Source organism: Ricinus communis, chromosome 5 (assembly GCF_019578655.1).
Source record: "Ricinus communis isolate WT05 ecotype wild-type chromosome 5, ASM1957865v1, whole genome shotgun sequence".
Lineage (NCBI taxonomy): Eukaryota > Viridiplantae > Streptophyta > Magnoliopsida > Malpighiales > Euphorbiaceae > Ricinus > Ricinus communis.
Genome location: NC_063260.1, coordinates 31,319,034 through 31,341,787, shown reverse-complemented (window position 1 = coordinate 31,341,787; position 22,754 = coordinate 31,319,034). Strand labels below are relative to the sequence as shown.

General features: G+C 33.4%; 3 protein-coding genes across 4 annotated transcripts; all 3 read right to left on the bottom strand.

Annotated features, from left to right (window-relative positions):
- Positions 1-1,608: 1,608 nt before the first annotated feature.
- On the bottom strand, positions 1,609-9,149 carry LOC8284227 (phospholipase A I). Of its 2 annotated transcripts, XM_015718776.3 has the most exons (18): positions 8,343-9,149; positions 7,907-8,054; positions 7,716-7,794; positions 7,451-7,604; positions 7,156-7,365; positions 6,820-7,065; positions 6,570-6,732; positions 6,221-6,481; positions 6,014-6,135; positions 5,508-5,669; positions 5,197-5,389; positions 4,964-5,100; positions 4,083-4,221; positions 3,675-3,881; positions 3,105-3,579; positions 2,803-3,019; positions 2,623-2,712; positions 1,609-2,264 (listed from the first exon to the last, which is right to left on the bottom strand). In XM_015718776.3, the coding sequence occupies exons 1-18, from the start codon at positions 8,859-8,861 to the stop codon at positions 1,818-1,820; spliced, it is 3,969 nt and encodes a 1,322-aa protein (XP_015574262.1). In that variant the 5' UTR covers positions 8,862-9,149; the 3' UTR covers positions 1,609-1,817. The 2 variants fall into 2 exon arrangements, with proteins under 2 accessions (XP_015574262.1, XP_015574263.1); XM_015718777.3 differs by lacking the exon at positions 8,343-9,149 and having other exon boundaries at positions 7,451-7,615; positions 7,907-7,967.
- A 445-nt stretch (positions 9,150-9,594) lies between these two features.
- Positions 9,595-12,814, bottom strand: LOC8284228 (N6-mAMP deaminase). The gene is made up of 11 exons (XM_002518465.4): positions 12,529-12,814; positions 12,178-12,248; positions 11,772-11,863; positions 11,619-11,678; positions 11,290-11,523; positions 11,124-11,200; positions 10,974-11,043; positions 10,759-10,875; positions 10,265-10,331; positions 9,982-10,086; positions 9,595-9,898 (listed from the first exon to the last, which is right to left on the bottom strand). The coding sequence occupies exons 1-11, from the start codon at positions 12,636-12,638 to the stop codon at positions 9,774-9,776; spliced, it is 1,128 nt and encodes a 375-aa protein (XP_002518511.2). The 5' UTR covers positions 12,639-12,814; the 3' UTR covers positions 9,595-9,773.
- Positions 12,815-14,822: 2,008 nt separating this feature from the next.
- On the bottom strand, positions 14,823-16,520 carry LOC8284229 (cytochrome P450 77A3). Its single transcript, XM_002518466.4, has one exon. The coding sequence runs from the start codon at positions 16,458-16,460 to the stop codon at positions 14,943-14,945; it is 1,518 nt and encodes a 505-aa protein (XP_002518512.1). The 5' UTR covers positions 16,461-16,520; the 3' UTR covers positions 14,823-14,942.
- Positions 16,521-22,754: the final 6,234 nt, after the last annotated feature.

The following is a 22,754-nucleotide window of genomic DNA, read 5'->3' as shown; positions in this document are numbered from 1 at the left end:
ACTCTTATTTTATACTATTATAAGCAGTTTATCTCGTCTAGAAATATATATTTTTTATTTTATAATATAAGGAATTTATTTAGTTTATATGTATATCCTATAAATAAACTAATCTATAAAACATTTACATATAGATATTTTTTTTATGTATTCTGGTATATAAAAAAAAAAATCTATTTTTAAATTTAATTAGTGGGGATGCTTGAGCAAAGAATCTCTTTAATGTTCTGTATAAAAACTGAAGGGTCCCACTTAGGATTTGAAGGTCAATTTATTTATTTATTAATTTTTAATCTAGAGTTGTGGGACCATTGAGAGGATAAAGTCCAGCACTTGAAAGTTCCTTGAGATTGAAGGGTTATGGAATGCTTTAGTCAGCTCCTTAATTATTGTTTTTGAAGCTTCTACATATTTTGCTAATCAAAAAGCATTGTTTGCAAATTGAATGCCATAATTAGAGTGGGAAAATTGCTAATGAAAGCATTACTTTGCTGGAAAATTTACATAATGCATGAAGGCAAAATCTAGTGGGACGACAATAGGATAATTACTGATCCTAAACATCCACAAGCGATTAGGTGGTATGTCCTAAGCAATTGGGGGACAAATTGCAATAAAGTCATTGGGTTTTATGATGAGTTTGAATCATATGAAGGGCCTGCATGCATTGCACGATAATTTCTATTTGGCATCGGCATGATTCTGTTCCCTTGTTGTATATTGTGAGAACTTGAAGAAGACAAACTAGACCAGTGATTTCAATGAACTCTTTTGTTTTTCTACTATTATAAAAATGTTACATTTTTCAAGCCAAAACAACCATCCACTATATTTACCCATGAGAAACAATGAAAAACAGGATATGATATAGAAACTTGTAAATAAGACGCATAAGTCTTGGTCTTCTCTTTCTATATGCAGTGGAATGGAAGATTTGATAGGTTCTGTAAATGCTAGTGCTTTTGGGGTGATTGGTTTTACAAATTAGGAATAGAGAGCATTTCTATACTATAATTGTGTCTCTACACGACCTGTTTATATGCCATTAACGCGAATTGTGAGCTCTATACTCACCTCTTTCTAGGCCTCAGATTATCATTACCTTCACCTTTGGTTCCTCTCTTTTATTTTTTGTGCATTCTCGTCTTATATCAAATTAGATTAGATTTCATTCTATGCTATCATTTCTCTTTTCCGCTTTTTAGATTTGAAATATTTCGTTTAAAAATTTACTTTTAGAAATTTCTGTTTTCATATTTAAATTTTTTATTTTAAATCTAGGTCAAGAAAACAATTCCGGTTGTTTAGTCGGTTGGTTTCCTCATAAATTTTAAAAAGAATTATTCATTTTTAAAAAATAAACAAAAAAGAATCATTTTTATGATCTGTTTGAATTTGTTTTACTCTTTTTGTTGTTTTAGAAAATAAATATCTTATTAATAATAATTTGTTCTGAAAACTGGAAAAGAAAAATAAAAATAAAAAGGACCAGGACTTTTCTCTCAAAAATAGTAAAACTATAAAGTCGCAAGTCCAAGACATAAAACATACAAAAGATTTAAGTAACGCCAAAAAGGGGAGAACGTAAAACAAGGCCAAAGAAACAAATGAAAAAACAGGATGTATATCATTGAAAAAATTGTCACTGGTACATGCTATTTACTTGTTCTCTCTACTGAATAACAAATATCAGTACTTCTTTTACACTTGAGCCTCAAAATTGAAAATATTCTCTCCTACTTTCTGTAGTTATTCATAAACTCAGGTATGCTAAACCTAATTATAGTCTTCACTTTATATGAATGGGATTTAAATCATTACTGTATACCCGAAAGATGGCAAGAATACCTCAGCCTCCGATGGGAAGCAAGAGCATTCCGTAGAGCCGCATCCACTTTTGCCCCTTCTTGAAATATGGAATCGTACAAATGGCAGACAAACTGTGATAATTCATCTTCTTCGTCATCCCAAAAACCTGTAGCACGCTCCCCATTCTTCTCAAGGTCACTATCTTCCCAATCACTTCTCGGACTCACAGGCTCTGCCTCTTCATCCTCTGCCTCTTCCTCTCCAATCTCAAACCTCCCATTCTCCAGAACATGGAACTCCTCTGATCCATGGGTTGATGTCAGTGGGATTTCTAGCGCATCTGCAGACGGGCATACAACAGCTTTTGCACCAGAATCCAAAAAGGCCTTGATTAAAGTTGGAATAGGCCCATATGTCCCTGTGCAAATTATGATCCTGTCCCTCCAAGCTCCAACCTGGGGTCATACAAGAGTAAGCAGCCACAAGAATCAGGAGTGCCATGTCCAGGAGATAAAAGACCCACCAAACAAAATTCAGGTGGTAAGTACTAAAAACAGAAGGAAAAGACTTCAAAGTTACTGTCAAATAATTTGCTTGTTTTAAAAATCTACTAAAAATGCACAAAATCTCAAGTACATAACCCAGCAGAAGGCTACTACTCCGTGCTGCATTTATGAGAATAGACCAACACCACCACATGAAAACTAAAAAGCTAGTGAAAGACTTTTATCGTATATCAGACATTTCCTCATCCAGAACTCCATAAAATTTAGATAGAGAAACCCGTAGATCAAATCAAAGCCAACTACATACCATCCAGCGAACATCATCAGGTGTTAGATGCATAGAAGGAACTGTTCTGCGAAACATATATGCGCCAATTTCTTGATCATCCTCCATCACCTTTAGAGTTTTGACAAACATTACAGTGGAGATCAATCGTAATAATAATACAATCATCCAAGCAGAATGGAGGAAGTGATTGACACATACCTGCGTTTGTCGTCCAATATAACGATGGACTACGTTTCCAACTTGGAAGTAAGTTTTATATCGAACCAGATCAGCGACGGTTGAAATATTAGCAAAAAAAGATGGAACTTTCCTGCGGCGACTTCTCATCATTGATAACAAGCTAAATTTAACACTTTGAAGAAACTTATTTGCAAGATCTCCAGGTTCAGCAACAACAAATACATCATTCTGCCAACTAGAGAAATAGGCATAGAGCAAGTTAAGGCCATAAACTAACTCATGAAAATATGACCGGTCAATTGACAAAGCAGTATGCTGACCTTATTATCGAACCGACCGAGTCATTTTGAAGGGCTAAATGTACAATTCCCACTTGTGGAGTATTCTGTAACTTTTCATGCAATGACCGCACAGGTAAAGATAACTGTCTGCGCCCTGAAGGAGACCTAGGTGGTGATGCAGCATTCTTTACTGATTGAACTCCATCCAAGCTTAATGGCGGGACCATGTCAATTCTGCCAATCCTATGTGGGCCAAAATCAGGACTAAAAAGAAGTGGGCTTGATGGGAAGCTTCCAGTAATTAACGGTGAGGTAAATGGTGATGGGAATGTTGTTGCTGGCGCTATCTTTGCAATTCCTGATGCCCCAAGCATAAGAGATAATCTAATTCCATTATTGGTGCAAAATGATTCAAGTGCTCGTGCATGATGCATCACCCTTCCTGAATCAGGACTGTGCAAAGCTTCAACAAGTAGCACATTACGCCTCCAACCGAGGGAGGGACTACTCCCATCTTACACAGCAGCAAAAAGAATTTCAGGTTCATCAAAAGGAGAATTCAGAAAGAGGAAACCTTCTAAAAGTTTATGAGAATATAAGCAATAATACCTGAATTTGCTACCTTTGGCTTGGGGAATTGATGATTTCTTAAATTCTCTGAGAACTTATCATCATGTTGATAAGGCAAGAGTAGTCTCTCACAAACATTCTTAAAGGCATCCGAATTAGTTTGGATATATTCATCAACTGCAGCTTCCAACTTCAACCAGACTGCTGGATCAGTCTCATCCAGCTCCATATCACAACGTTCATCAACTGCATACAATATAGGATGCTGGCTTAGTACTTAAAAGTTCTTTCACTATTAAAAAGACACTAATGAAATGAACTTCCTAGACGGAAAAGAAGAGCATTTAAAATATGAAAAACGAAGAAAAAAAGAATAATTGGAGCACCCTTGAAAGATAATATCTGTTTAAACCATTAATAACTCCAAAATATCAACACTTAGTGTACCTGGATTAAAACGATAGTACTGTATTTCAGGAAGCATGGGTAGCAATGTGCTCAGGGCTTCCTCTACTCGGTCCACTGAGCATGCGCTCTCAATCAACACTTGTCCTGTGTCCAGATAACGCCAACCGCCTCTCCTCACCTACAATGGAAAAGTTCATTAATCTGAATAATGAAATTATATGGCAACTTTGAAGACAAATGGAAAAAGAAAAATGAATGTAACTGTTCTAACTAAACTTTCCTCTCAATTTCTCATCTAATAACTACACACAAAAAAAAAAAGTAATTCTAAACTTTAGAGGCTTCAGATTAAATTCTCAAAATATTTATCACCGATACCGTTAGCATCATTATGGTTGCCTAGAGCACAAATCACTGTCAAGCCAAATGAAAGAAGCATTACAGAGCAGCCCTTGTTTAGAAAGGCAATTTCCAAGATCGCCAACTATCTAAAGGAAAAGTAGCATACAGTAATGATTAGTGAAATAAAAATGATCAATGATTATAATATTAGGTTATTACTTGAGAATCTTCAGATTTAATTTCTGATACACTTAAGTTCTTACAAGTATATAAATTACTTTCAAGTGTCAATGCTATATAATATATTAACCACTTCCTTGCTACTAAATCATAATGTCATCCAAATCTACAAACTGAAACCATCAAAGGTTTGTGTGATTAAAGATTGTTTGTTACTGTACACCATGGTAGTCTGCATATTGGAACATCTATTTCAGCAGAACCAGATAACTGATGAAATACAATGAGAGGAATGAGAATCGCTTAATTCCTTAAAAGCCAAATTTGATTAATAAAACCATTATAAAATGAGAACAAGTGGGAAAAATAATAATAATAAGAGAGAGAGAGAGATTCACTTTTGTTGGGACAGAACCACAGCCAATTGAAACCAAGCAGTCGATTTTTGTGTCAGGCCATAGAAGTTGCGCTTCCCTTACAGCAAAGATAGTAGGATTGTTTGCCACTATAGCACCATCTTGCCAACGGTTCACGTCTGCATAATAAAATAAATTGTCAGCTTATTATACTGTTAGAAATTATGGCCCCTGGGCAAGGGGAATCAAACACAAAAGACATCTTAATAGAGTACCATCAGAGAAGTCATCAAGATAATATGGAGCTGCAGATGATGCTCTTATAGCTTGCCAAACATGATGCTTACAACTCCCAATAAAAGCACTGCGTTTATAGCCAACTTGAGCACCAATAGTAGGTGATCCTAACACAGTGACCCCTGAACTTTCCGAATTTGGCATGGGCACTTCAGGTGTTCCAGCAGGATACTAGCATTGATACAGGAAAAATGGTTAAAAGAAACATGTAAAACTAGCACTATCAACAACCATTAAGTTGATATCATTAATTCATCTTCACAGCAGACAAAAATTCTAAGCTTCAAACCTGATAATTACGAAACACATATGGCTGAGCTGGCATCACACTAACTAAAGTTGACACAACAAAAACTTTGGGAATATTTTTCACTGCTGAATCTATCAATAGGTCTCCATCCTCATCAGCACACATTTCTTTTAACAACCTCTCAAACTGATCTGCACTGTGCTGCAAGACAATACGTTATTGTATTCTATTTTCAACCTACTAGGGAAGAGGCATATAATAGAAATAACTAGATATTATCACACAGCTGATAGCTGAACTGGTAAAATGAAAGAATTAAAAACTTCAAATATTAACTAAAAATGTCAATGCATTTTTCTCTTTGCTAACCGAATAACATATAAAATTAGCAACATCTCTAGACTCTATTGCAAAATATGTCCATACATGATCAATGTTATACACTAACAGAAAAATTAGTCATTGTGCATTCGAGTTATTCTGTTGTAAAAGAAATTAAGGCAATGATGATTTAGGAAGGAAAATTAAGAAAAAAAAACCCATACTTTAGATCCATGTACCACAACTCTAAAACTTTGCGATGAACTTTTATAAAGCTGATCCAACTTCTCTCTCCAGCTGGCAGCTTCATTGTCCTTTGGTGTGGGTTCAGCAAAAACAAGTTTTCCTAAAGGAGCACATTTTTAATAGAATAAATAATTGTACAAGAAAATATTCTTGTGAAAAGAGATCTCTCGAAGAATCACACGCACCAAGATTTTTATATATTTCTTCGCACTGGCTCAAGGTCATCAACTTAATACCGAGGGCAACTGCAAGCATCCCACCCGTTGAGGTGCCACATATAAGGTCAAACAACTCATGTATGCGCTTTCCAGTTCCCTTTTCAATTGCTTTAAGGATCTGCACAGTAGCCAGACCTTTCATTCCACCGCCATCCATTGCAAGTATGCGTAAGCCTTGCTTTGCTACTTGTCTTCCTCGAATGGCACGCCGCAAATTTTCATTTTCTCCTAGAGTGGAACAAAATGGACCAACCCTTGTACATTAATAACGCAAACAATCTCAAGCAAAGCAAAAAGTTCGATCCAAGATACGAACCAAGAATTGCCAAAGCACGAGCTGCTGCTTTATTCACAAGTGGCTCAGATGTAACTGTCAACCGCAACAAAAGATCCCGGAGACTTTCAGAGGTAACCAAAATGCGGCGATTCTCCAAGCAGAAGGCCAAATTCCCAACTGCTAATAAAGCTAACCTTTGCACCTGGTCAAAGACGAATTGAAATGTTAAATGGCTCCAGACTACTAAAAGTAATAAGATCAGTATGCATTGATAAGGATGAGAACTTGCCTCTGGGTTTCTATGGGCACATAACATTTTCAATGATTTCAACATATCCTTGGTCAACATCTTCTGAGCTACAGTATCAGATGCAAAGGCCAAGGTGGCCACAACTTGCAAAACAGAAATTACTTCTTCCTGTGCAACTGATTTCAATACTGATTCAATTGGTTGCATTATATCACATTTCATCAACTGCATCGCTACAGAAACATCTCCAGAAAGTGAGGATAAAGCAGAGCAAGCTTGTTCAACCTGCCAGGAATCAGAATGCTAAGGAAGTGCCCAGAATAAGAGATATACGAGCAAAGGTTTGACTCATGATCCAAAAAATTGCCAACATACCACATGTTGATTGTCACTACTTATCATGCTAATAAGTTGCCGCACTGCATTCTCATCTTTACCAACCACAATGCGGTTTCCTTGGTCTTGAATTATCTTTGCCAGTGCAGATGCCAACAAAGGATGATGACATGAAGAAAAGCGGAAAATAAGAGCGAAGAAGGCACTCAGTTTGTGTCTAGATGCACCAAAATAAGAACTGTTCTCCATCTACAAAAGCCAAATAACAAAATTAATTTAAGAGAGAAAATCTAATAGCTTCTGAAACTGCTATAAGTTGCTGTATGATTACTACCTCTATCTGTACATTCACTGATCTTAAATTTTCATCAGCTACAATCCTAATATTAGCAAGAGACAGGTGGCGAAGTTTGTGGAGCGGTAAAATTTCAGGGAGGAACTCCAGAGGATTACCAAATAGCCTAAGAATTTGTAACTCAGCCATAGCCCTGCCATTCAACTGGAGATAAACAATAGACCCAGAGAAAAATTCTAGTGTTTACAAGCTTTATCAAACCAGAAAAGAATAATAAAGTTGGTCAATTTGTTGATAAAATGACCTGAAATCAAGAAGAGGTCTGACAAGCTTGTTGTGTTCCAGTGACAATTCTACCAGTCCCACACACTGCCTCAGTTCAACTGCTTAAAAGTTCAACCAAGATCATAAAACCGAACAAATTGAAAACACATCATAAATAGCCAATCATTGAGCAGTACTCATTTAACATATGCAATGCAATGCAACTCTTACCAGGAACTGAAACTAATGCATTGTGATCAACACTGAGAACTTTCAAAGCTTTTAATTCACCAAGCTCTGGTGGCAAAACTGAAAGCCTATTATTATCAAGATAAAGCTTCTCGAGCAGTGGCAATCCAATTAATTCAGCTGGCAATACCTGTTAACTTGAGGCAATTAGTCACAATCAGACTACCAATAGGCTCAATATCTTTGAATTTCTAGCATTCTAGTGTAGATCATATCCGAGAAGCATATACTAAACATAGTATAAAAGATGTACAAAATTCACACGTTGGGAGCCTGAGAAATAAAAGAATTCAATTCAATTGAAATCCGCACAGTCAATCTCATGTTTGAAAAGGTTATTAGTAGTTGCTAGAGTTCATAACAAGGCATTTCAAAACCATTCAGTTCGACTGAACTCAAAAGAGTATAAAATCCTCACCGACAAACAGCAACCACAGAGGCTAAGCAAGGTAACGTTACGCCAATGTTCACCACAAGTCGAAACAACACCATCAGTAACCAAATTAGACCTTAACAACCTAGTCAAGATCCCTATGCCATCACTTTGTTGACCAGACCCTCCCTTACTCAATATCATCCCTCGTAATGGCTCTCTCCTCTTAACTACCTTCATTTCCACCCCTACATTTTCTCCCTCCTTAACATTCAAATCCACCGTGACACAATCTTGAGGCAACGGCAGCGCCACCATCAGCTGCGACTGCAACCTCAGAGCCACCTGATCTTCGTCATCACCAACAGTCCAATCTAAATCAATCCGTAATCCGGGATCCTGATCATGCGGTGGAGAGGACAGTGATGTTGGAGATGATGAGGAGAATGATCCTGATGATGATGTCGATGTACGGTTAAGATCGTCTTCTGATTCCTCCGTTCCATAGTTTAGCGTTAAACGGAAAATCTCCGACGGCCGTTTCCAGCCTAATCCCCAAGACATTGTTGATACTGTCGATCTGATCGGACGGTTATGGAACGATGATCATGGTGCGGTATGTGATGGTGATGATTTTAATGAACATTTTTATTCATCTTTTTAGAATTAGAAATGGAAGGTACATTGCAGAGAGATTGATAAGCGTAATTGGTAAGTAAAGCAGAGAAATAAAAATGAGAAATTGAACTAAGGAGAAGTAAGAGCGCTGCCGGTTTTGATGATTTCTTGTTGACAACTTGAAGTAATCTTCTGGATTTCGGTATTATTGTTGCGTTGTACTTGTCGCCGGGTAAGGTGTTGTGTTACGATGTCGTTTTCTAGTAAAATGTTTTTAGATTTTGACGCCATAGTTTTATTCTGAATTTATATAAATGTTGCATTGGGCATGATAATCCTTATTATTTCAATTATAAATATTTAATAGTACTTTTAATATTCTATAATTATTTATTACATTATAAAAATAATAATAATTTAAAATAACTTTAGATGTATGATACCATAATAGATTTTCTTAATTTAGATGAGACTTCAATCTTTTAATTAATTTAAAATACTTCAGTCTTTTTAATTTTTATGGATAGAACAGTAAAAATAATAAATATTAATTAATTAAACACTTAAAAATTTATAATATATTTATTAAATATAGACTAAAGAGTGAAATTTGACTCTCTCTACTTTATATTTAATAAATAAATAATATGTATTGAAATATTATTTTATCACATAACTCTTTAAAATAAAAAGTCTAATATATATTAAAAGTTGCATTAGAGATGCACTATGCAGTCTGCAAAATCAAATAACTTAACCAAAAGGTTTCAAGCCACAAAAAATGAATCTCGAAGCTCTATATAGGCGAAACAATGTTTTTATCTGGAATAGCAATATAGAGGTACGCACGCTGCCTAATCACAAATCTAGCTCATTAGCAGCTGAATTAAAAATCTTTATCAGGTCTTGCTTCACTGTAGCATCAGCAAAAATGTACTCCAGCCCGTTTCGTGCTAGCTGAAACATTTCCATCTTTCCGAGACCTTGGAAACATGGAACATATGGTCAATCCAGATTATCCATTAAATCTAATATGTGCTAAATCAACAATGAACAGCATACTTACTGAACGCAGACGAAGCAAGACTATACTCTTTTGAAACGCTAGTGGAGAAAACGCCAGAATCATCAGTGCATAGGACTATAGGATGGTTTGCATTATACAAATCAACTGCAACAGAAAGAAAACAGACCAAAAGTATCAGTAACAATGAGAGGCAAATGCCCCGTCACTAGAAAAGAGAGATTTTACAGGCTTCATTTCAAGAGTGTACTCAAGTGAAAGTTATCAATTTGTTGATTTAGTTCCAAGTGAATTATAAACTATCGAATGAGAAAAGAAGACTAACCAAAATGATGAATATCTAGGGAAGGAACTGATTGAGTCATGATGTTGGATGTCAAACAAATCTCAACCTGTGAATGTAAGAGCAAAACAATGAAGAAGGAATTAGCCTGAGAAATAAATGCACCGCAAATATCTAAAAACTATTGCACTTAAGACAACTAAACAGCCATCGTATATAAAATCATAAAAGGTAGAGTAGAGCCTCTAATGATTAGTGTAAACGGAAACTGATAGTCAGCAATGAATGAATCTAGAAGGTAATCAAATGGCAATTTCTGAGGCTTTTCAACAAAAGCTAAAGAGTTCCACTATATACAGCAAAAATTCTAACTGAACATTAAAACCATAATTCCTGTAGAAGTTGTGATAAAATGTCTCGATAAAAGTCTAGCTTTCTTCAAATCATCATTCTCTTGGAAATTGTAAGTTTTACTTTATTGGTTTGTACTAGTGAAGGTTATTCTCAGAAAAAAGTAAATGACTGTTAATATCAACCGGGATTTTAGAGGATTTTAGCTTTCTCCACTCTTCCTCTCTGAAGCAGCATGCATGACCAATTCTATGGGGGAGAAAGTCGAGCATCATTTGGATCTCCTCCTTGCGATTTGGAACCTATAAGCACTAGGTTACGAAAACAAACCAGTAAGTGAAATTTCACTGTAAAAATATATATCTTGAAACAGAAGCAAGCACTTATCATATCAGCTCACCTCTCCACAGTGAAGTGTTATATAGAGACCTTGCTCCTGGGCAAATTTTAATGCTGGCAAAAATGTAATCCTGTTCAAATAAAATGAGGCTTTAAGATAAAGAAACCAACATTATTTACTAGCAAAGAACTATTCTCAGTAAGTTAGTACCATTCACCCACAACAGGATTTCCAGAAAGGTCAATGCCAACTACACCTAAATGTCTCATTTCCAGGGCAAGCTTAACCTATAAAAGATGAGTTAAAGAAATTTAGATACATGAACCAGTTCACAACTTATCTGCATAAAAACATCCATACAGTTTCCTTAACATACAGTTTCCATTGCAGCTTCTGTGGTCTCACGGCGGTCAATGCTGAGAAGAAGTCTAACATATATCTTTCTCCTTGTACTTTTGCAACAAGCATCATTCACAGAAATTGAATTCATGGAAGCTCTATTATCCAAACTATTAGGAGAAAAATCCACCTCAACTGCAGTAACAGCCCTTAGACCTTTGATCACTGCCTCCATGTAAGAGCATTTGCTCATTCCTTTAGAATCATTTTTCTGGAGTATATGAAAACCACAAATTCTTATTATCAATAAAAACTATGTGCTACACTAATTCAAAAACAAACACCTCATAAAGTTCATGCAAGTACCTTTGGAGTTGTTCTTAACTCCAAATACACAACATTCTCAGAAGCAAAATCTTCTACTACCTGTTTGTGATTGTTGAAGAATCAGTTCAAACAACCCAATTGCCAATCATTTCAGAGATATAAGGAAAAAATACTGCTAGTTATCATACATACTTCTTTTGTGATCCTTGTAACAGTATCATGATCGGTGGTAAGAATGTGAATCAAGTCAAACAACTTGAACACTTCAACCAAAGAACGGTCATCTGAATGGAAGTAAAAGGAACATTACTATGCAATATCAAGGGAGCAAATGGAAGGTAAGCATAAACTTTAAACCACCAGAGCTAGATGTGGATTGTAAAAATAACTAGACCTTCAAACTATAAGTGTTACAGTTCTTTTCTTTCTTTAATTTTTAGTTTATGAACATTCATATCTTAACTTACTAAAGCCACATAATCATAACTGGCACCAGTAACCAATGATTTAGGTTAACCGGGTAGCTTTCCAATGTGTTATTTATTTCTTCTTTAATCAATTAACCAGAGCAACAAGGAAAAAGGAAGCAAGATCTTACTCTTCAGGATAACATGTTCTACATCTGAGAAAACAACTACGCCCTTGTCACCCAAAACTCTAGCAAGTTCCCTGGAAATAGAAAGAATCAAATCTGACTAACTCAAAGCAGAACACTAAAACCTTAAAATTAAAAACTTCCCCAACTATTCCTTTCTCCTGTATATACTTCAAGCATGAAACATAGCAGATAACTACTAAAGACGTAAGATTTACATCTCTAACACAAACAACAAGGTAACAGATTTTCACTGATTACTAACATTCACAGCGTAGATAACCAAGAAAATGAAAAGAAAAGGGGGCAAAAAAAGAAAAAAAAAAAAAAAGATAAAGAGGAAAATGCACATACAGAAGAGTAGAGTTTCTGATAGAGCCATTGAGGTGGGCATGTAATTCAACCTTTGGCATGGACAACAGCCAATCCATTTCTGGTTTTGTGCTAAGCTCTTCACCGTGCATACCGAAGGGTCAGCAGAAGTCGTCCTTTTTTATTTCATTTTTTTTTTTTCTTTCAATCAATTTTACATTTTAGGAATTAAGCATTTGGATTGCAAAGGTACCACTGTAGCCCAATAAAGATTTGACCCATATTTGAATGAAGCCCACGTACTTCAGTTCAAAAAAGTTGGGGGAAACATGTAAATGCCCAATTAAAACTGTGAGGATTCAAAACTTTGCGGTGAATTCTTTTTTTTAATTTTCACTTTTAGGTAAAATTAGGTGCATGCGCCGGTTCTAACAGGCGCAGAAAAATGAAACATACATGCCAGCTGCATGCGTAGCCATGCAGGCTAGATATGTAGCAGGCGTGCATGGTACAGCCCCTTATGAGTAAGTGTGGCTTTATTGCCTGCCCGACCATTTATCTAATTTAACTATTTAGTAACAATATTATTATTATATTTTTTAAAATAATAATAGATAATGTTGATAAAGTTTATAAGATTAGTAATAGAAAAAGATAATAATAATAAAACTAAAACGCATAGGGAATTTATGATAAATTATTAATACTTCTAATAACAATATCTAATATATTTTTAGATTATTTTATATTCTATTTTACTTGAAATTAACTAAATAATAAGAAAATCATTAAGATATCTTTATATCTTAATATTTATAATAATAATAATAATAATAAGATATCTTTATATTTAATCCTTTTGTTCTCTTCTTGTTTTCTTTTTTTTTAATAGTTATCCTTGTTTTCTTTACGTTTTGCTTACCAAATTTAATTTCGGGGGCCGCGGCCGGAGTGGAGGACACGCAGTTAATGCTCCCATAATAATTTATTTGAAAGGAGGAAAGGAGTCCACTTGCCATTATATATATTAGGGTCTCTCTTTTTCTTATTTCCTCATGTTCTGCCATGTCAGATATGTACTATTGCTGCTGCCACCAACCGCAAATTTATGTAGTCAACCAAAATAACAATACTTAAATAAAAGCTTCTTTAAATTTAAAATTTTTAAATTTTTATTATTGAAATATATTTATTTAATATTTTTATTAATTTCTTACGTGTAAAAATAAGAGTGAGAAAAACTCTTTGGAACAGCTACGTGAAAAGCAATGAGTTAGGTGTAAAATGAATGGCGCATAATATTCTTCTGAAATGAATGTGGGAGTCGGGGATTTGGAACAGCTGTAATATATGATAGTAATGGAAGGCTGAAGTCAAATTTTTGATGCCTCTCAGGGGAGCAAAGTCTTCTTTCTATTTTTGACTTTATGTACTCTCTTGATTCTTGTGCTCAATTATATTTGGACCCTTTTAATGTCTACCCATCCCCACCGGTCGCTCATTACTCTCCTCTCACAGGCTTATCTAAAGACTCAGCTGTAAAGTCTTACACGTCCATCACTTTCAATAACTTCTTCTTCTTCTTCTTCTTCTGTTTTTCTTTTGCTTTTTTCAATTTTTCTCTCTGTAATTTAGAAAGAAAAAGAAAAGAACTGCGGAGATAAATAGATATGACTTTATTTTGAAGTTACTGCAATCTACTTCAACTACAAAGGTTAACCATACTGCCTTTTTTAAACTTTAATCATGTTTTGTTCTTCTTTTTTATTTCGTGAATGTGAAAATATTTAGCACGTGAATGTGTTATATGTGATCAACCTTGGTGTGGAAAGTGCAACCCAACATTAATTTAGCACGTACCAGTTCCGGTAATAAACTTGTATATTCCTCGTCAGGGCAATGTCCAAAAGGCAGCAATTCTGAGGACAAAAGAACTCACTGTGTCAAAGAATTAGTGGTAAATGTAGTAATATCCTTATGACTCTAATTTTTCCATATAACTTCCTTCCTGCTCAGCAGAAGACATTATGCTCTGCATCTAGCCATTCATCCAATACATATTGCTGTTGACATTGCGAGTTGTTCAAAGTAAATACTGTAATTTAATGCATCTCTGCCCGAAACGATAGGACTCCTGACCAATGCAAAACTTGCTGCCACAGTTATAAAATCTTTATGGGACCGTCTTTAATGAAACCCTTTTGCTTATTTTCACCAACAACCTTATTTTGTATTCTTAATGTTTATATATTAATAAACTCAAAAGTAATGTTGTATATTGATTAGCTTATCATATCTGTACCATACAGTGCTCCCCAGACTCAGCATAATTAATGTAAAATATAATCTAAGAAGTGAATACTTTTTTATTAAATAATTAAGATAAGAAAGGAAATAATTAAGTAGACACTTCTTTACTTAATTAAAGCAAGCAATATTGAAGTGAAGGCTTCAATTCACCTAGGCAACATCAAAGCCTTTAAAGGATTCTTCATAACAACAGTGAATGCAAAAGTCTCAGTCGGGTCGGGTGGAGAAGTCGGATCCGGTAACCACTTGAAAGCATGCACCATCCTAGCAAGTAACAAATTGACATGTAGCGTACCAAGACTCCACGCCGGGCAAATACGCCGTCCGGCACCAAAAGGCACCATCTTCACTCCACGAGTGCCAGTCACATCCACATCAACTCCATCGCCATTCAAGAATCTCTCGGGTCGGAACTCATCCGGATCCTTCCATACATCCGGATCCTCAGTTACCCATGCCGTATAAAGCTCCACATTAACACCCGCAGGAATTGTATAGCCACCGAGTTGTGTCTCCTTCGTTGCAGCATGAGATAACAAGAAATGGCTCGGCGGATGTCGTCGGAAAGTTTCTTTGACTATTGCTCCAAGATAAGGCATTTTCTCAACATGTTCTTCTTTAACCAGCCCATCTTTACCTACAAAATCAACAATTTCCTTGTACAAGTTTTCTTGAATCTCTTGGTTTAGCACCAAATGCAGCAGAGCCCATTCAATGGTTGTTGCACTAGTGTCAGTGCCTGCACTGACCACCTCTGAACACAACGTGACAAATTCCTGCTCTCCTAATGGACCTCTCTCTGCTGGTTTTAGCTCAAACAGAGAATCTATATAAGCTGCACCAACTGGACTCACCATTTCTGAGTTGGGATTTTCACCTTTCTCTACAAAGGCTCTTCTATTTCTTATTAATGGAACCAGGCATTCCATTTGCTTCTTTCTCAATTCTTTAGCAACTTTCATTTGCCTGCGAAAGAAAGGAGCAAGAACGGGCATGAAATCGGGTAGCTTTGGTGTTGTCATTAGCATAACATCTTTTGATACAGCTTCTATATTCTTGATCCTTTCTTCAGAGATTCTTGCTCCAAAACAAATACATATTAGAACACTACATATGGTAAGCCTACAGTTACTCATTACCTCCACGGAGCCATTTTCAAGAGCTTCCCTTTTTATTCTTTTCATGTGATTCTCAAATGCCCATTCTCTTATCCAGCGACACTGCTTGATTCTCATCGGACTTGTGACCTCACTGACAAAATTCCGGCGAAGAGTACGCCAGAGAGGGCCGTATTCGGCGGAGTTGATGGCACATTTTCCAACACTGAACACTAATCGAATCGGAGAGTCAGGTGGACGGCTAGCGAAGGTAGGACCTCTTTGGACTAGGGCTTCATGGATGAGGCCAGAACTAGTGACAATAACAAGAGTACGTTGGCCCATTTGCATGGTAAAGATCGGACCATACTTTGCACGTAAATCACGTACAATATAGATAAAAGGTCGGCGTTGGAGGATTACTTGGAACAAGTTGCCTACCAGTGGCCAACCTGGTGGTCCTGGCGGGAGATTCTTTGGTCCACCGCCGGTGACCGACCAGTATCGCCACCATATAGGGAGAAAGATAAGCGTAGAACAAAAGATGAGAAAGTCTATCCAGTCCATTGATGAACTCGGGATGGTGCATTCAGAAGAAATATGGTAGGGATGGTTAAATAGAGCATGGAAACGTAGACATACGGTGCTGGATATCTAAAAGTAAATAAAAATTAAGATAAAAGGAAAAGAATGAGTAAATGAGTTGGGCCTACCAACTGTTTGAAAATTAATTTTATTAGTTAAAGATATAATTACTGTGTGTACGGTTACAGATGAAAATATTTATAGGAACTATAATTGTATCATCGAATCTTACAAATAACATGCATTGCACTTCCGCCAAAAGAAAAGGAAATTATAATATATATACGATATCATAATATATTACCCTTATCCAACAATGTGGATCCCGTTTACTAAAGGAAGGAGGAAAATAAAAATTTCCATGTTTTTTATATAACTTTATTAATTTTAAAGACTCCTAATTTATGTATTTTCACCGTGCAATTTTTATATATTTACAGATTTAATCTGTCTAAAAAATGAATAAAAACTTATATTCCGGTTTTATTAAATATATAAATAGAGAGTGAAAGGCGAGTCAGTGATACAGATAGGGTACTGGCTTAGGACTAGAAGCTAAAGAAAATGACATGTAATATACTTTGATTTAGTTGAAACATGTACCATCAATTAAAATCTAATATATATATATATATATATATATATATATATATATATATATATATATATATATATTGTGGGACTATGTCAATTAATTCATTTCCAAATATTTCTGGTACGACAAAAACTGAATTTGGTGAAAAGCTAATGCTACGCGACCAAACTGATTTTAAACAACTGACACAATCAATTGAAAACAAAAAGGAGTAATATTAGAATAATTATTATATGAATTTAATATATAAACCACCGCTAATAGAAGAAAAAAAATGACATGTATTATGAGTGTTTTATAATTTAGTATTAGACTGTTGATGCGTATTTTAAAATTAATAAATATGTGTTGATTATCTTTTAGTTTAGTGTATAGGGAGTAATATATATTAAATCTATGTAATAAAATTTTATAATATTAGTATGGAAAAGATGCAAAAACACCCCTAACATTAGACGTGAGAAGCACATAAATCCTTAAACAAATTTTTAGTGCAATAAAGCATTATAAGCCTCTAATTAAACAACTTTTTTCATCCCAACAAATGGACATCTTTTCCAAGCGGATGCTCTCTTTCACAAAGTCGGTGTACTCCTTCTCTCTTTCACCTTCTCCTTCTTCTTCTTTCCCATCTATGCAAAACTTATTTTTTCAACTAAGTTCTTTTCCCATCGATAGCTAAGTTCTTTCATTTATACAGATGGACTAACACATATAAAACAAGTAATTTAATCAATATATGGTTTCATTTCTAGTGCGAACAATATATTTTAAATGAATAATTTTCATATTTTTTCTATATATAGTAGTGCATTTACTGGAGGATTTTGAAAATTACTATCAATAGTCTCCAGCCACCACCAACAATTGGAGCCAATCACCAAAATTAATAATTTAAAATATAAAGTATTGATATTTTTATAATTTTATTGTGAAACAACTTTATTAAAGTAATTTGTGGTTAAGGTACTTTTATTTTAGGGTTTATAGTTTTTTTATTTATTTTAGTACTATGTGAATATGACCATTAGTAAAAAATAATTAAATTGCACAATATTATTAATACATTCTAACGTGACACGCGGTAGCTAATATTTTTTCAATGGCCATTCAGCACTTGCTAACAATGTTATGTAATTTAATCGTTATTTACTAACGATTATATTTACAAAGTACTAAAGTAAAAAAAAAAACCACAAATCTAAAAAAAAAGATACGTTAAACTACAGCATAATTTACTGAAATTTTACATTATAGTTTTTGTTGAAAACTATATTTTCAATTCCAAACACCAGAGGGCAATATTATTTTGATATTCATATGCAACCAAATTAAAGAAAATAAACTTTTTTAAGAAATAAAATGAAAATATTTTTCCGCAAAAGAACTTTTCAGAAAAATATTTTTCAGCAACAAATTATTTCCTGCAAACCAATGTCTAATGTGAGAATGGACCTCAATCTTCACCATTAGGCGAATGTCTCGTTGAAAAATCGAAATATGAAATTCAATGCAAAAAAAAAAAAGAAGAAGAAGAAAGAATTATAATCAAATTTACTTACAGAAAAAAAATCAAAATGAGCCTATTTTTTGCCCAATAAAACCCAGGTGATCGAGTTTTTTTATTGTAGATTTATGGGCCTTATTTTGAATGATGTCCACCAAAGCAGCCCACTTTCAATAGTTTCCAGGGCTCAGCTTTAAGCTTGCCCATGAATCCAATTCGATTCACAGCCCATTAGTAAAACCCTTTATAAAACGTTGGGAAGCGAGAAGAAGAATTTAAAAAATACGTTATGAAAAAAATAATCGTTAGCTCCTATTTCCGCCAAAAAAAAAAAGAAAATCATTATTGAGGTTAATGGGTGTATATTAAATCATATGGACGTACACTGATAAGAATATAAATAATTTTTCAGTTTTATATGTATCATTTAATTTCAGTTGATAAATATGGCTGCTTAAAATATTAATTAATTACCATTGGGAGGGATCAATCTTAGAGCTATGAACTTGATGATATTCAGCTTAATATAGGAATACCTAAAAATAAATGGACAAATTATTAGGTTCACTGAGGAAAAAAAAAAGGATTTGGTACTTCACTTGGACTTATTAAATGTCCTTACATTCAAGTTATATGTAAAATACAACAAGGTACAATTAATATAGAAATCATAAGCTAATCAAGCAAACAGTGGTCATGATTTATAAAAACAACCAAAATATTATGGCCCGATTGATACTCATGTTGTTATTGACTTTAATTTTTTTTTTAATTTAATTATCATATTGAAGATGTATATTTCAATTTAAGTAAAATTTTTTATTTATAAAAACTATTAATATATTTAACCATGAAAAAGCAATTGAACATTGTGTGAAGTTGCATCTGTCTATTTATAGCTAAATCTATATTTGGCGGTGATTTGAAAATAGAGTTAATTGGAAAGTGACGGTCAAAATATTTTTCTCTTTTCTCTAAGTATCATTAAGATACTAATGATTTGACATTACTGATTTTTAGTTGATATGAATATTTCATTAGGTAGAGAATGTAGATTTAAGAAAGTGATTAGAGATTGCGATTTCTTTTATAGATCCATAATTTGATCTAAACATATAGAAATTAATCGTCTTGCCATCAGCGATGACAGTTTTAAATTTAGATTTTATTATTTTGAATATATTTAATAATAATAAAAAAAATATTAAATAATATATTTAAAAAATTAATAAAAATATATTTATAGTATAAAAATTATATAAAATAAATATAATGGATATTACCTAAACTCCACCAAGCCCTACTTAAAAAGGTATTTTCTATTTCATTCCTAAGAATGTTTAGGAAAATGATATGTGGAGACGAAGCCTGAAAGACCAATATCAACGGTGCTTTTATTACGACTTCTATTTTATGGTTCCACATTCGAAGAATAAGAGCCACCCTTTCCATTATTTGGTGTGTATTATTAACCGATTAATCAATTTATTGTGTCTTTTTGGCCTGCAAAAGTAGCTTTAGGGAGTAGCTCTGATTCTTCTAGAAGCTGTTTTTGAGAGTTGTAGTTGCCACTTGCAAATAACAATTAGGTTTGAGAATGAGGACTTTTGTCTCCAATGCAATTTTCTTGGGATTTTCTGTGGGTATAATAAAGGACTTCTATGAATAATAACTAAAAATAGTATATTACAATGACCAATTACATATATATAAGATATAAAAATATTAATCAAAATCACAGCCTTCTTTATAGAAAAAAAAAAATCATTACTTGGATAAATTATCACATAACTCTTTATAATAAGTTATTACTCCTATTATTACCATCTTCCATTTTCTCCCTCCTCATGAAGACTTGAGAAGCTATAATTAATTGATTAGGCATGACAACATGATAACAAAGTACCTTTTCCATGGATACAGGGATAGTTACTTATTGAAATAGAAAATTATTGGCTAATTTAAATATATTTCATTGTTTATATATTAAATTGATAAATAATTATATATTTTAATTAATTTACATAACTAAATATATCTCTATCATTAAATTATAAAATTTAAAATCACTTATATATATATATATATATAAGTGATTTTATATTTGTCGGGATGTATATTGCCCCAAACACGTAGTGTAACTAATTGTTGGCCATAACTTCCAACAGTAAGCTTAATTAGTGAGTGAATTTATTCTCTTTTTATATATCAATTACAGTACAAATTGCAATGCTAAATTACAATAAGAGATACTCTAACCAAATCTAAAAGACGGATTTAAGAGTAGCTGGCCCATTATTAACAATTAATGGCATTTATAGCATATGCTGAGTAGAAAAAAGAGGCTTGTTGTATATGTCTATTTATACACCAAACTGATTGATGATTGATATATATTTATTAATTTTAAATAATAAAATATCTGTCAAACATCTAATATTAAAATATAAAATACTCATACATATATTTTATTTTTTTATTAATTACGGTTTATATATTAAAATTAGGAAAGAATCTCCTTCAATCATAAATTAGATGAAGTCTTTTTTGGTAGAACATGTAACAAGTTTTACAGCTACTGAGAATTGATAATCTTAGTGTGAATGTAATAATGGCTTTAAAGAGAACCATTACCATGGAATTCTGACTGATAATACGGGATACAGCTAATCTAGAAGCCTGGAATGTATATTAATGCCTGCAATATTATCGTAACCAGCCATGTCAAGTGCAAATTCCAATCTGTGACCCATTGCTGACTGCATGCCATTCCCATTCAGAATTTAGCCATCCGAAAAGTACTCTGAACCTGTTTCAAGAACTGGATTCTTCTTTCTTTGAGCAGAGAGTGTACAGACAGGCATTTCTTCTTTTCCTTTTTTATCTTTTTCCCCTTACCAGTAGCTTAATTAATTTTGGAGCCAACTTCCATTTGCAATAAATAGCAGATGCGAGTAAAGAACTGCAGCGAACCTCCGTATATCGCACATGGGCAAGGGAAGATAATAAATGCTGGACTTGCCAATATTCAACCCATGAACCAGCTCATTAGCGACATTCCATTAATGCTGATGAGGAGGGCAGTTGCATTAACTTAGGGTGTTGAGATGGTTCATCTTCTTTTCTACTTTAAAAAATTATTTTTGCAAAAAAGCAGTTAAATTGGTTTTTCTTCTAAAAATAATTTTTTTTTAAAATTAAGATATTAAATTAAAAAAATTCTAAATTTGTCTTTTCAATATTCAACGCTAAATATGAACACACCCCTCAATTAATTTTAATATTTTTAAAATAAAATATTTACAAAGATTCATTAATTTAACATCTCTAATTCTAATTCTAGTTCTAGGCAACTATTCTAGCTAACGATAACAAATGGTCATTAATCGAATTTCTAACAATATTCAAATCCTGCCAGAACAAAATGCAATTCAAATTGTCAATTTGAGAACCCATTAAATTGTGCAACGATAACATACTCTTTTAATTCCACTAATAAAGACGCAAGACGTAGAGTAGTACTGTTGATTTGTTAACTTGAAATTTTAGGCATAAACTTAACAATTCCTCTTCTTTTTCTTTTTCATGCACATTATCATTGAATGCTCTCACGGTTATTTTTTGTTTATAAATTTAAGATTTTCAGTTTATAATTTATATACTTTAAATGAAATGAAAATTAATTTAGTTTTATAAATAATTAAATTTATGTAAAATTGATTATAATAAATAAAATGTCTAAATAAATTTCATATTAGTAAGCGACACATTTTATAACATCAAAATATTTCTTTTAATTTTTTTTTCTTAAGTGAAATAAATTCATAAAAGAATTTTAATAAAATATAGCAAACAATTTGTGATTTGTAATTGCTATTTTGATTTCTAATTTGATATATTGCTTTTGTATTGTAAAGTTATTATCTTAATTAGTTTGATAAAAATATTTAAAATTCTTTCTTTTTAGTTAGTTAACACAAAATACTTTTTTCTTTTGCCTAAATCTAGTGTATGTTCTCATCTATATACCAAATTCATAGATTATTGACACATGTTTATTAATTAATATTAAAATATAAAATACTTATACATACATGTCGCTCTTCTATTAGTTGTGGTGTATATACAAAAACTTCTCCCAAAAATATTGAGAAATTCCTATAAGCGAATCACT